Source organism: Leuresthes tenuis, unplaced genomic scaffold, assembly GCF_036924035.1.
Source record: "Leuresthes tenuis unplaced genomic scaffold, fLeuTen1.0.hap1 SCAF_5, whole genome shotgun sequence".
Taxonomy (NCBI): Eukaryota; Metazoa; Chordata; class Actinopteri; order Atheriniformes; family Atherinopsidae; genus Leuresthes; species Leuresthes tenuis.
In genome coordinates, this window is record NW_027325359.1 from 32,050,294 (window position 1) to 32,064,054 (window position 13,761).

Consider the following 13,761-nt stretch of genomic DNA (forward strand, 5'->3'; position numbering starts at 1 on the left):
ATTCTCTGAAAATCCTCCAGCTGATCCAAAATGCTGCAGCCAGAGTTCTGATTAGAACTAACAGGAGAGATCATATTTCTCCAGTTTTAGCTTCTCTTCATTTGCTCCCAGTTAAATTCAGAATAGAATTTAAGATTCTTCTCCTCACATATAAAGCTCTTAATGACCGAGCTCCATCATATCTCAAAGAGCTCATAGTTGGATATTTTCCCAACAGAGAACTTTGCTCTCAGACTGCAGGTTTCCTTGTGGTTCCCAGAGTTTCTAAAAGTAGAATGGGAGGCAGAGCCTTCAGTTATCAGGCCCCTCTCTGTGGAACCCCAAGATCCGACCGTGCAATGCTCAGAGAAACTTTGAAAAAGCCCAGAGCTACATCTCAGACTCTACAGGCCTCAGTTAGCATGTTAAAGGTTAAAGTTCATGACAGCACAATTAGAAAAAGACTGAACAAGTATGGCTTGTTTGGAAGGGTTGTAGGAGAAAGCCTCTTCTCTCTAAAAAGAACATGGCAGCACAGCTTAGGTTTGCAAAGCTGCATCTGAACAAAGCACAAGACTTCTGTAACAATGTCCTTTGGACAGACCAGACCAAAGTTGAGATGTTTGGTCTTAATGCACAGCAGCACGTTTGGAGAAAACCAAACACAGCATATCAGCACAAACACCTCATACCAGCTGTCAAGCACGGTGGTGGAGGGCTGATGATCTGGGCTTGTTCAGCAGCCACAGGACCTGGGCACCTTGCAGTCATTGAGTCCACCATGAACTCCTCTGGATACCAAAGTATTCTAGAGTCAAATGTGAGGCCATCTGTCCCACAGCTAAAGCTGGGCTGAAACTGGCTCATCAACAGGACAATGATCCCAAACACAGCAGCAGATCTACAGCAGAATGTGTGAAAAAGAAAAGAATCAAGGTGTCAATGGTCCAGTCAGAGTCCAGACCTCAGCCTGACTGAAATGCTGTGAAGAGAGCTGTGCAGAAACCAATGCTGCAAACCTCAATGAGCTGAAGCAATTTTGGAAAGAAGAGTGGGCCAAGATTCCTCCACAACCATGTGAGAGACTGATAATGTCACACAGTTTAATTTACTAAAGTAAATAGAACAGCTAAGAATTACCAAAGGTATTTTCCTGGCTCATATTGGCTGTTTTATCAAATTGTAATAGTGAACTGAACTGATTCAGAATAACAGTACTGATGTAGGAGAATTTAATTCTAAGAAGTCAGAGTACATAAGTAACATTCATTGGATTTATTTCAAAGGTGTTTATATCATTACATGTTGGCTACACCGTAGCATCCTGCTTGATGCTATCATTTTATTTGCCTCCTGAAATGTGAAACCCTGAGTTTATAAGCTATTTACATTGCATGGATTTTTCTAAATTTAGTCTCATAAATCAGTTGTCATTGCTACCTTACTTGGCCAGTTCGCCTGCATCATTATTTGCCCTGTAAGCAAAGTAGATCATTTATAAGGAGTAGAAGAGAAGCCTCATAGTGTGGTAGAAGACCAGTGAAGTTACTGCTTGTGGTGAGGTTCACAACTATTAAGACGAATAGCATTTACATGTCTTCCTAGTTTGATAAATTAAGAGTATCAAGTGTTAGACATACTTGAATTTAATGCATCCTATTTTTCACATAACTTGAAACAAAAACATTTCTTGCGATTTTTATATAAAGTAAGAACAGTTACAGTTTTAACAGTTAATTTTTGGTTGTTTATTTTGCTGACTAAAATATGTTTTTTTAACAGGGTGGTGGAGCAAAAACATTCTTCTTACATAAGGAAAAGGTAAGGTGTGTAATAGAGCTTTTTTATTTTTAATCCATAGATATGTGTATTTAATCAGGGGCCAAATGTGTACATCTCCAATTTCCAAATTATAAAAAATATAAAGGCATATAAAGTAGGAACCACAAGCTCATTACCTAAGCTGAATGCTAATTCTAATAAGACATTGCGTACTGCAGATCAGTTAACTGTACAGTTAAAGAACAAGCCCATAGCTTCTGGTCAATGACAGCAACAGAACACTTCTGTGAGTAAGAAACTTCTTGGACTGTTGTTATGTGACTTGATACAGACATACGCTACCACCATGAGTACGGACGCGGAGATGGCCTTATATGGCAAAGCTGCCATTTACCTTCGTAAGCCAGAGAAGGAGAGGATTGAGGCTCAAACTGCACCATTTGACGCCAAAAGCGCCTGCTATGTGGCTGATGCCAAAGAGCTGTACTTGAAGGCAACGATCACCAAGAGAGAAGGTGACAAAGTCACCGTCAAAGTCTTGATCAACGATGAGGTTGGTACAGTAAAGTCACATTCAACTGGGAGTTAATCGTGATCCCTTCTAACTGTGACGGATTTCCTGTTGTAGGAGAGGACAGTTAAAGAAGCTGACATCTCCCCAATGAACCCTCCCAAGTTTGACAAAATTGAGGACATGGCCATGATGACCCATCTCAATGAAGCCTCTGTGCTGTATAATCTCAAAGAGCGTTATGCAGCATGGATGATCTACGTAAGATGAACTCACTAAAGAACAAACAGAAACATTGAGAGTCACTATAGTTGAATCTTAAACACTATTAACTTAAAATGTCTATTATTTCTTTCAGACCTACTCTGGGTTGTTTTGTGCAACTGTGAACCCCTACAAGTGGCTCCCAGTGTACGATTCTGAAGTTGTCTCTGCCTACAGAGGCAAGAAGCGTATGGAGGCTCCACCCCACATCTTCTCTGTCTCTGACAACGCTTATCAGTTCATGCTCACTGGTATGTCCTGAACATGAAAGAATTTGTTCATACAGAATTTGGTGGTTTTGGCTGACATGCATAGTGAATATCTCCATTTCTCATTTTAACAGACAGGGAAAACCAGTCTGTCCTGATCACGTAAGTCTCACATTCGTTGACTTTATTCATATTAACTGAATATCCTGATCAAATACTAACAAGTCTGTGTCTATACCCAGAGGAGAATCTGGTGCTGGAAAGACTGTGAACACGAAACGTGTCATCCAGTACTTTGCCACCATCTCTGTTGGCGGAGATAGTAAGAAGAAGGAACCAACCAATTTCAAGGTGTGTTATGACAACATTCCTGAAAATACAGAATACTTGCAGATGAAAATCTTTTTCTGATGTAATTTCTTTAAAACTGGATTATAGGGGTCACTGGAGGATCAGATCATTGCAGCCAATCCCCTGCTGGAGGCTTATGGTAATGCCAAAACTGTGAGGAATGACAACTCTTCACGTTTCGTAAGTATGAAATTGTTTCTCCATGTTGCTAAACATTTCCCATGTGGATGGACTTTTAACGATTCCTTTGTTCCAAACAGGGTAAATTCATCAGAATTCATTTCGGCACAACCGGCAAACTGGCCAGTGCTGATATTGAGACATGTAAGTAGTCATGTAATAATGAAGCTGAATCTATTTAACACAGTCTTAAAGAAGCAAAACATGAGACTAATGATCAACATTTACAGATCTGCTGGAGAAGTCTAGAGTGACATTCCAGCTTCCTGATGAGAGAGGCTACCACATCTTCTACCAGATGATGACAGCCCACAAACCTGAGCTGATTGGTAAGCAGACTGAGTTTTTGCCGTGTCAAATGGAATCTCAGTCATCCTATAAAACAACGTGTTGACCATTTCACCCTTTTTGATTGTTAGATCTGGCACTCATCTCAACCAACCCCTATGACTTCCCCATGTGCAGCATGGGTCAGATCACTGTGGCCAGCATTGATGACAAAGTTGAGCTGGAAGCCACTGATGTGAGTGATCTTCTTCATTCAAGCATCAGTTATATTGTGGAAGTTGACTGGTGCATTGTAATTGCCTTTTTAGGACCATGTCCTGAAATTATTATATTTCACACGGATCATTCTTTTCAACAGAATGCCATTGATATCCTGGGCTTCACTAATGAAGAGAAGTTAAGCATCTACAGGATGACTGGTGCTGTTCTTCACCATGGTAACATGAAGTTCAAGCAGAAGCAGCGTGAGGAACAGGCTGAGCCAGATGGCAATGAAGGTGAGTACATGTGGGATATCTGCTCTGAATATTTGCAACCACATTAGTATATGTTCATAACAGACAATCACTGTGTCATTCTGTATGCACTTACTATAAATGTTTACTATAAAATGTTTTTAGAGGCCGACAAGGTTGCTTACTTGTTGGGTCTGAACTCCGCTGACATGCTGAAGGCTCTGTGCTATCCCAGAGTGAAGGTCGGAAATGAGTTTGTCACCAAGGGACAGACAGTGCCTCAGGTAAACGGGAGCAACTCATGTCAATAATGCCATTATTTAGTCAAATGTTACTGATGCTACTTCCATATGGATAAAACATTCAACTTTAGTAGATAACAGGAATGTCAGTTTTCAGAGATGCTGTTTTTAATATAAACTACATATGTTGTGAATCTCACAAGCCTGGAAGCAGATTTGGAGATCTATCTGTTTACAAAACAGTTGGCCGGCATTCATCAAGTCATGGTCTTGTTTTACTTTAGGTGATGAACTCTGTCACTGCCCTGGCCAAGTCAATCTATGAGAGGATGTTCTTGTGGATGGTCATCCGTATCAACCAGATGTTGGACACTAAGCAGCAAAGGAACCATTTCATTGGTGTCCTGGACATTGCTGGCTTTGAAATCTTTGATGTAGGCTTAATTCCTCTTATTCAACATCCAATACTTTTCATGACAGTGGGTTTTCTAACTAAAATGAATGATTTGTCCATTCATAGTTCAACACCTTGGAGCAGCTGTGCATCAACTTCACCAATGAGAAACTGCAGCAGTTCTTCAACCACACCATGTTTGTCCTGGAGCAAGAGGAGTACAAGAAGGAGGGTATTGTCTGGGAGTTCATTGACTTTGGTATGGACTTGGCTGCCTGCATTGAGCTGATTGAAAAGGTATACTTTAAGCTCATAATTCTATATTGTGAAGGTATTGCTAGAGCGTGACAGAGGGGTACTGTTGATTCATGACACACCTTATCTCTTTCTCCTTTAATCAAGCCCATGGGCATCTTCTCCATCCTTGAAGAGGAGTGCATGTTCCCCAAGGCTACTGACACTTCCTTCAAGAACAAGCTGTATGACCAGCATCTTGGCAAGAACAAAGCCTTTGAGAAGCCAAAGCCTGCAAAGGGCAAGGCTGAGGCCCACTTCTCCCTGGTGCACTATGCTGGTACTGTGGATTACAACATCACTGGTTGGCTGGACAAGAACAAGGACCCACTGAACGAGTCTGTCGTGGGGCTGTACCAGAAGTCCTCATGCAAACTGCTGGCTCTTATCTATCCTCCTCCTCCCCCTGAGGGTATGATTTTTGATAACGTAAACTTCACCTGGAAGATTCTACTTACTTTATATTTTTGTGTGTGTTTAATGTAAATTTGAAGTCTCATATTCTAACACAAAGCTTCTAATTGATATCACATTCTGAAATACAGAGGCTGGCAAGAAGGGAGGCAAGAAGAAGGGTGGCTCTATGCAGACTGTGTCTTCACAGTTCAGGGTAAGGTTTGAAAAATACATTAAAAGTCTTTTGATGCTCACATCCATTTTTCTTTGATTTGATGAGAAAAATTCCCTGCTTTGTACATACAACAGGAGAACTTGGGCAAGCTGATGACAAACTTGAGGAGCACCCATCCTCACTTTGTGCGCTGCCTGATTCCCAATGAGTCCAAGACTCCAGGTATGAAAGATATATTCTTTTATTGTCGGTGTGTACTGGTTGGATTAATTTAATTTTGTTTTTGATACTTACCCTTACTGAGAAAATCTTATTCTCCAGGTCTGATGGAGAACTTCCTGGTCATCCACCAGCTCAGGTGTAACGGTGTGCTGGAGGGTATCAGAATCTGCAGGAAAGGTTTCCCCAGCAGAATCCTCTATGGTGACTTCAAGCAGAGGTACAATTTCTATGTTTATTACACTCCTGTTCTTGAAAATCCATAAAAATAAAATGATAACCGAGACCATCAACTCTCTCATAAAAGATACAAGGTATTGAATGCCAGCGTCATCCCTGAGGGCCAGTTCATTGACAACAAGAAGGCCTCAGAGAAGCTGCTTGGATCAATTGATGTCAATCATGACGAGTACAGATTCGGACACACCAAGGTAAGCGCGATTAATAAATCCATTGGCTTTAGTGTACTTACTGACATGATAAGTTTTTCAATAGATATTTTGTTACAAAGAATAATATGTCAAAATCCCTTTTTTTATCTTTTAGCATCAGTTTATTTTACTGAAAAGTTAGAAGGGAAACAGGAGGGACAGTTCTGAGTCTTTTTGTTGTTTCGTATTTATAGCAGACATAAGATGTTTCAATGCTTTGTTTGTTCAGGTGTTCTTCAAGGCTGGTCTGCTGGGTACCCTTGAGGAGATGAGAGATGAAAAGCTGGCAACTTTGGTCACAATGACTCAGGCTCTCGCCCGTGCTTACCTCATGAGGAGGGAGTTTGTCAAGATGATGGAGAGGAGGCATGTGGAAAACAGAAAACTATGAACATACAGTCATGGTTGAAATGATCAAGTCCATTTGTCTATAACAGAAACTTTGTGTCCACAGGGAGGCCATCTATACCATCCAGTACAACGTGCGCTCATTCATGAATGTGAAACACTGGCCATGGATGAAGGTGTACTACAAGATCAAGCCTCTCCTGAAGAGCGCTGAGACTGAGAAGGAGCTGCAAAATATGAAAGAGAACTATGAGAAGATGACAAACGACTTGGCTGCTGCCTTGGCCAAGAAGAAGGAACTGGAGGAGAAGATGGTGTCTCTTCTGCAGGAGAAGAACGATCTGCAGCTGCAAGTGGCATCTGTGAGTAGAAATCAATCAGGAGCTGTACTTTTTTTTATTGTGTTTGTGGAATGTTAATGTGCAAATCTACTTTTTCAAACGTAAACTAGGAATCAGAGAATCTGTCAGATGCTGAGGAGAGATGTGAGGGACTTATCAAGAGCAAGATTCAGTTGGAGGCCAAACTCAAAGAGACAGGTGAGAGACTGGAGGATGAAGAGGAAATCAATGCTGAGCTTACTGCCAAGAAGAGAAAGCTGGAGGATGAATGCTCTGAGCTCAAAAAGGATATTGATGACCTGGAGCTTACCTTGGCCAAAGTGGAAAAGGAGAAACATGCCACTGAGAACAAGGTTTGGACATTTTTAACTGTTTGTGCAGATCAGGTAGAACAGAGTGCTATCAAGTGATAACAACATCTTTCTTGGGCATGTAGGTGAAGAACCTGACTGAGGAGATGGCCTCTCAGGATGAGAGCATTGCTAAACTCACAAAGGAGAAGAAAGCCCTTCAGGAGGCTCATCAGCAGACTCTGGATGACCTGCAGGCTGAGGAAGACAAAGTCAACACTCTGACCAAAGCCAAGACCAAGCTTGAGCAGCAAGTTGATGATGTAAGTTTAGAAAGTTACCTGGATTGGCAAAACAAGATTCTTATCGAACCTGATAACAACAATCCCACATTAATTTTCAGCTTGAGGGTTCTCTGGAGCAAGAGAAAAAGCTTCGCATGGACCTTGAGAGAGCCAAGAGAAAGCTGGAAGGTGATCTGAAACTGGCACAGGAATCCGTCATGGATCTGGAGAATGACAAGCAGCAGTCTGATGAGAAAATTAAGAAGTAAGAGCAGATCCTTTTTTTTTTTTTCAAACTCCAGTGGGGTTCTAGACATGCATGAATTCTCACAAAGCACATTCATATTTTCATAGGAAGGACTTTGAAATCAGCCAGCTCCTCAGCAAGATTGAGGATGAGCAGTCATTGGGCGCTCAGCTTCAGAAGAAGATCAAGGAGCTTCAGGTGACTGATTGATTGTGTTGAATCACACAGTAGTCTATATTCAAAGTTCAAAGATTACTGAAGGACAACATATCCACATCCAACAGGCCCGTATTGAGGAGCTGGAGGAGGAGATCGAGGCTGAGCGTGCTGCTCGTGCCAAGGTTGAGAAGCAGAGGGCCGACCTGTCCAGAGAACTCGAGGAGATCAGTGAGAGGTTGGAGGAGGCCGGTGGTGCCACTGCAGCTCAGATTGAGATGAACAAGAAGCGTGAAGCTGAGTTCCAGAAGCTCCGTCGTGACCTTGAGGAGTCTACTCTGCAGCATGAAGCCACTGCTGCAGCTCTGCGCAAGAAGCAGGCTGACAGCGTTGCTGAGCTGGGAGAGCAGATCGACAACCTGCAGCGTGTCAAGCAGAAGCTTGAGAAAGAAAAGAGTGAATACAAGATGGAGATTGATGACCTCTCCAGCAACATGGAGGCCGTTGCTAAAGCAAAGGTACACAATGCATTCATTTGTACTTTGTATTAAATCAAATAAATCAAAACATGTCTTAGTTTAGGTAAACTCTTACTGATTCCATTTCTGTCCTCCACATTAGGGTAATCTTGAAAAGATGTGCCGTACTCTGGAGGACCAACTTAGCGAAATTAAGACCAAGAATGATGAGAATGTTCATCAGATCAATGACTTGGGTGGACAGAAAGCCCGTCTCCTCACAGAAAATGGTACGCACAAGACAGAATTTCACTGCAGACAGCGTCAGTGTATGACCACGAAAATGTACACAAACTAATCTCTGGTGACCATTTTCACACAAGGTGAGTTCAGCCGCCAGATTGAGGAGAAAGAGGCCCTCGTCTCTCAGCTGACTAGAGGCAAACAGGCCTTCGTACAGCAGATTGAGGAGCTGAAGAGGCAGGTTGAGGAGGAGGTCAAGGTAAGACACATTTAAGTGTGTACTGCTCTCACTTGTTTGTCATTTAGAAATTTTATTAATTAATTTTCATGTTTCAACCAGGCTAAGAATGCTCTTGCCCATGGACTGCAATCAGCCCGCCATGACTGTGATCTGCTGAGGGAGCAGTTTGAGGAGGAGCAGGAGGCCAAGGCTGAGCTTCAGCGTGGTATGTCCAAGGCCAACAGTGAGGTGGCTCAGTGGAGAACTAAATATGAAACTGATGCTATCCAGCGCACTGAGGAACTTGAGGAATCCAAGTGAGTAACTCTCAAATCAAACAATAGCTTTTAGTTTAAAACCTCTTGCTAGCATCAGTATGCTTTTATCAAATCTATACACTTTTTCAAATTTGTGAATTAGAGCATCACATTAAAAAAAAAACAGAACTTTTTTTTTATGTGTTCATTTTAATCTTTAATAAACTAACTGATACGTATATCCACTCAAAGATCAATCTCTCTTTTTTTCATTCAAGGAAAAAGCTGGCCCAGCGTCTTCAGGAGGCTGAGGAACAGATTGAGGCTGTGAACTCTAAGTGTGCTTCCCTGGAGAAGACCAAACAGAGGCTCCAGAGTGAAGTGGAGGACCTCATGATTGATGTGGAGAGAGCCAATGGGCTTGCTGCCAATCTTGACAAAAAGCAGAGGAACTTTGACAAGGTAGCATCTATGGCCTTGGGCGATAAAGACGTAAACCCATGAATTCATTTTCCATGTATCATTAAATAACTCAAGTGTACAAATTGTTTTTATCTAGGTGTTGGCAGAGTGGAAGCAGAAGTATGAGGAGGGTCAGGCAGAGCTTGAGGGAGCTCAGAAAGAGGCTCGTAGTATGAGCACTGAACTGTTCAAGGTGAAGAACTCCTATGAGGAAGCCCTGGATCAGCTGGAGACAATGAAGCGTGAAAACAAGAACCTGCAACGTGAGTTCTGACCAGATTGTGTCTGCTCATGGTGTTATTTTTTGCTTTTACATGTAAAGATTAAAAACTATTCAAACTTTGCAGAGGAGATCTCCGATCTGACTGAACAGATTGGTGAGACTGGCAAGAGCATCCATGAACTGGAGAAGTCCAAGAAGCAGGTGGAGACAGAGAAGTCTGAGATTCAGACAGCTCTTGAGGAGGCTGAGGTAAATTTTTTCGTGCGAGTTCCTCTGAAAAGAAACGTCCAGTTATGAAAACACCCTCTGTAAAATGTTTGTGGACAGAGTAAATACTTTTGTTTTTGATATCGTTAGGGAACTCTGGAGCACGAGGAGTCTAAGATCCTGCGTGTCCAGCTGGAGCTCAACCAGATTAAGGGTGAGGTGGACAGGAAGCTTGCAGAAAAAGATGAGGAGATGGAGCAGATCAAGAGGAACAGCCAGAGGGTGATTGACTCCATGCAGAGCACTCTGGATGCTGAGGTCAGGAGCAGGAACGATGCCCTGAGGATCAAGAAGAAGATGGAGGGAGACCTGAATGAGATGGAGATTCAGCTGAGCCATGCCAATCGCCAGGCTGCTGAGTCCCAGAAACAGCTGAGGAATGTGCAGGCACAGCTCAAGGTATTGTCAGACACAGAGCCGTGGCAGGGACCCAGACGACCTTGTGGTATGTTTGTGACTTAAGTGTTGTTGTTTTTTTCCAGGATGCTCAACTGCACCTTGATGATGCTGTCAGAGCCCAGGACGACATTAAGGAACAAGCTGCTATGGTGGAGCGCAGGAACGGTCTGATGGTGGCTGAAATTGAGGAACTCAGAGCTGCTCTGGAACAGACAGAGAGGAGCCGCAAAGTCGCTGAGCAGGAACTGGTGGACGCCAGCGAGCGTGTTGGACTCCTGCACTCTCAGGTGAATAATCTGACAACTTCTCTGAAATTTCACAACTCTAAACCATTCAAAAAATAATTTGTCTAAATCTGATCTTTTAGAACACAAGCCTTCTGAACACCAAGAAGAAGCTTGAGTCTGACCTGGTTCAGGTCCAGGGTGAAGTGGATGACAGTGTTCAGGAAGCAAGAAATGCCGAGGACAAGGCCAAGAAGGCTATCACTGATGTAAGTTTAAATTCAATTTGTTTTCCCTTAAACTGCTATTAAACTTTGAAAACATCTCATCCTTAAATGTTATCTTTTCTAGGCTGCTATGATGGCTGAGGAGTTAAAGAAGGAGCAGGACACTAGTGCTCACCTGGAGAGGATGAAGAAGAACCTCGAGGTTGCCGTTAAGGACCTGCAGCACCGTCTGGATGAGGCTGAGAACCTGGCCATGAAGGGTGGCAAGAAGCAGCTCCAGAAACTTGAGTCTCGGGTAAGAGGATTATGTTGAGATTCTGAGGTGGAACAAATCTATAAAAAACATACAAAAACTCCCAGAAACTAATTCACACATTTTTTTTTTATTTTCTGAAGGTTCGTGAGCTGGAGGCAGAGGTTGAGGCTGAGCAGAGACGTGGTGTTGATGCTGTTAAGGGTGTCCGCAAATATGAGAGGAGAGTGAAGGAGCTCACCTATCAGGTAACCACATTAACACTGACACAAACACTATATATTATTCTAATACCATCCTTGTCTTTACAAAAATGAAACATTCAAATTCACATTTTCTATTACAGACTGAGGAGGACAAGAAAAACGTTGCCAGGCTGCAGGATCTGGTTGACAAGTTGCAGCTCAAAGTGAAGGCCTATAAGAGGCAGGCTGAGGAGGCGGTAAGGAAAAAAGTTGTTTCATACGACTACTGGATGTATCGCATATGTTGTCGGTCTTCAATTCCTCTACAACGTTAAGCATTTTATTCTGTCATGTATTCCAGGAGGAGCAGGCCAATGTTCATCTGTCCAAGTGCAGGAAGATCCAGCATGAGCTGGAGGAGGCAGAGGAGCGTGCTGACATTTCAGAGTCTCAGGTCAACAAGCTGAGGGCAAAGAGCCGTGACTCTGGCAAGGTAAATATATTTCACTTTAATGAACGTGTAAGTTTGTTAAAGCAGATAGAATTCAGTGTTTAGGCTTTGTTTAAAAACTGTTTGTGTCCTGTTTAATTGATGTACGGTTTGATCTGATCAAACTTAAATCTAAAACAATGTCACAGTCAAACATCACTGATCCATTTCTTTTTCTTTGTTTTTACAGGGAAAGGACTCTGCTGAGTAAAGTACATTGTGTTTCATTACGTTGTATCATATAATATGATGTCATTCATTCTGAAACAATAAAGAATATTGCTGCTCTTACACTGCTGTCTATATTACTATATTTTTCTTTTCCATTCATGAATAATAGCAATAAATTCATGAATTTATAACAATAAAGAAAAGGCAATTACCTGCTCTACTTCAGGGCTCTGATCAGAAACATTTCAGCCACAGTGTTTAACAAAACCAAAAACATTTTTTATATAAAGCTGGGAACACAGAAGATTAAAGAGGTTAAACCAGTCAGTTCATTTACAAGTCAACATGATTTAGATACATGTTCTGAATCCAAGCAGGAAAACTGGTTCATTACAGTACTGCATCAGAGATGCTAAAGTAACAACAACAGTATGAATAATAAAAATAGAAACATTGCAAACAAACATACACACATACAATTTTTTTTTTACACGATGTACAAAATTGTTTCATGTGCATAATAGCTGCCCTTTATTATGTATTGATAAATAATTGCATAATTATTGCACGTGTCATTACTTATTTGTCCAAGTTTCAGTCTGTTGAATAAGTTACTGACATTACTAAAACATCTCAAAGTCAAACATGAATTATTCTAACTTTATATTTGTGCCACATGAAGTTAATTAGATAAGATAGCGTCAGCTTTACCATTAAAGTTGTTCTTAAGTATCCTGATCAGCCAGATAAACACTGTGTACATGCTTATAGATTTATTTGTTTGATTAAGGAAGAGTTATTGAGCATTTTGAAGTGTAAAAATAGACTGATATCTATGAATGAACATCATACTTAAATTAAATGAAATCATCTTGTCTTTATCGAGTGACACTTTAATGTTAAGTGTTTATATTGCACTATTCTCTGATGCATTTTAGACATTGCACTGCTCAGTAAGCAGAATGAGGCTGACATTCAAACACCAGCAATGTGCACGGGCCAAAAATGGCCTTGCAGCTATGTCTGCAGAGTCAATTAATGTGTTAATAGTTTGACATATGACTGCAAATGCCAAGTCATATCACTTACACCTCACCACAAACAGTACTTTCTGTAAATATATTGGAAAATAGGTACATTAATTTCTTCTTTAATTTGAGAAGCATTGTTGTATTTCATAAATCTGTCTTAATTATTTGATTATAATTATGATTTCATAACAATGAAAACACTTTTTCAAGCATTTGCTCCAATAAATAGTTTTTTCATCAGTGAGGACTGTAATGAGCATGTATTTTGATGTCACTGGTATCTAAATGAATGAAAAAACTCCTGGTCAAAGGGTCTATAAGATAAAATTTGAAGTAGAACTTATCACATATTCAGGATCTGCGTTGATGGAAAGATAAAACATGAGACGTATGTACCAGCGTCAAACGCTACGTCATGTAACTATCAGCTGTCATCCTAACTGTACTTGGAATGTGTTCTCTATTTAACTTCTACATTGTAAGCAACCACATTCAATGCAAGCCACATTCTGTGAGTGTAGTGGAAAAAGTGAAGCTAAAATGATCTACCGGTACTTTGATAACTTCAACAGAAGCAGCACAAATAGAAAGAAATAGAATTTTACACTTGACCGTCTGTCGAGTTTTGATATTACATATTTGCATATTTGTAAATACACTAAAATTACCAACCAACCTTTGCATATTTGCCCCCGTTTGAGGGGAGGTAGTGCTGAAACAGCAGCTCAGACAGGGAGAGAGGGCAGGACAACAAGCTGAGCTGACGAAACTCCAGCAGGACAAACAGGTAGGAAGAAGGGATAGGACCCTGGATA

The 13,761-nt window shown here is 41.3% G+C and overlaps 1 protein-coding gene across 1 annotated transcript; it reads left to right on the top strand.

Moving 5' to 3' along the window:
- The first annotated feature begins 1,762 nt into the window (after positions 1–1,762).
- Positions 1,763–12,035, top strand: LOC140307693 (myosin heavy chain, fast skeletal muscle-like). Its single transcript, XM_072386676.1, has 40 exons — positions 1,763–1,805; positions 2,093–2,314; positions 2,390–2,533; positions 2,631–2,787; positions 2,880–2,907; positions 2,988–3,096; positions 3,184–3,276; positions 3,357–3,420; positions 3,507–3,605; positions 3,696–3,799; positions 3,923–4,061; positions 4,185–4,303; positions 4,546–4,695; positions 4,782–4,952; positions 5,058–5,361; positions 5,495–5,559; positions 5,655–5,742; positions 5,842–5,959; positions 6,047–6,170; positions 6,400–6,540; positions 6,629–6,880; positions 6,970–7,212; positions 7,296–7,472; positions 7,553–7,698; positions 7,788–7,878; positions 7,965–8,354; positions 8,458–8,584; positions 8,678–8,796; positions 8,878–9,074; positions 9,293–9,476; positions 9,574–9,739; positions 9,824–9,948; positions 10,057–10,365; positions 10,449–10,652; positions 10,733–10,858; positions 10,941–11,111; positions 11,213–11,317; positions 11,416–11,511; positions 11,616–11,747; positions 11,935–12,035. Exons 2-40 carry the CDS (start codon positions 2,108–2,110, stop codon positions 11,953–11,955), a joined length of 5,805 nt encoding a protein of 1,934 aa, XP_072242777.1. The 5' UTR covers positions 1,763–1,805; positions 2,093–2,107; the 3' UTR covers positions 11,956–12,035.
- Positions 12,036–13,761: the final 1,726 nt, after the last annotated feature.

What these genes read in the sequence shown, in the direction of transcription:
- LOC140307693 (XM_072386676.1), top strand. Translation starts at nt 2,108, where the DNA reads ATGAGTACGGACGCGGAGATGGCCTTATATGGCAAAGCTGCCATTTAC. An exon ending in ACAGATTCGGACACACCAAG is followed by an intron (nt 6,171 to 6,399) that starts GTAAGCGCGATT and finishes TTGTTTGTTCAG; the next exon opens with GTGTTCTTCAAGGCTGGTCT. An exon ending in TTGGACTCCTGCACTCTCAG is followed by an intron (nt 10,653 to 10,732) that starts GTGAATAATCTG and finishes CTGATCTTTTAG; the next exon opens with AACACAAGCCTTCTGAACAC.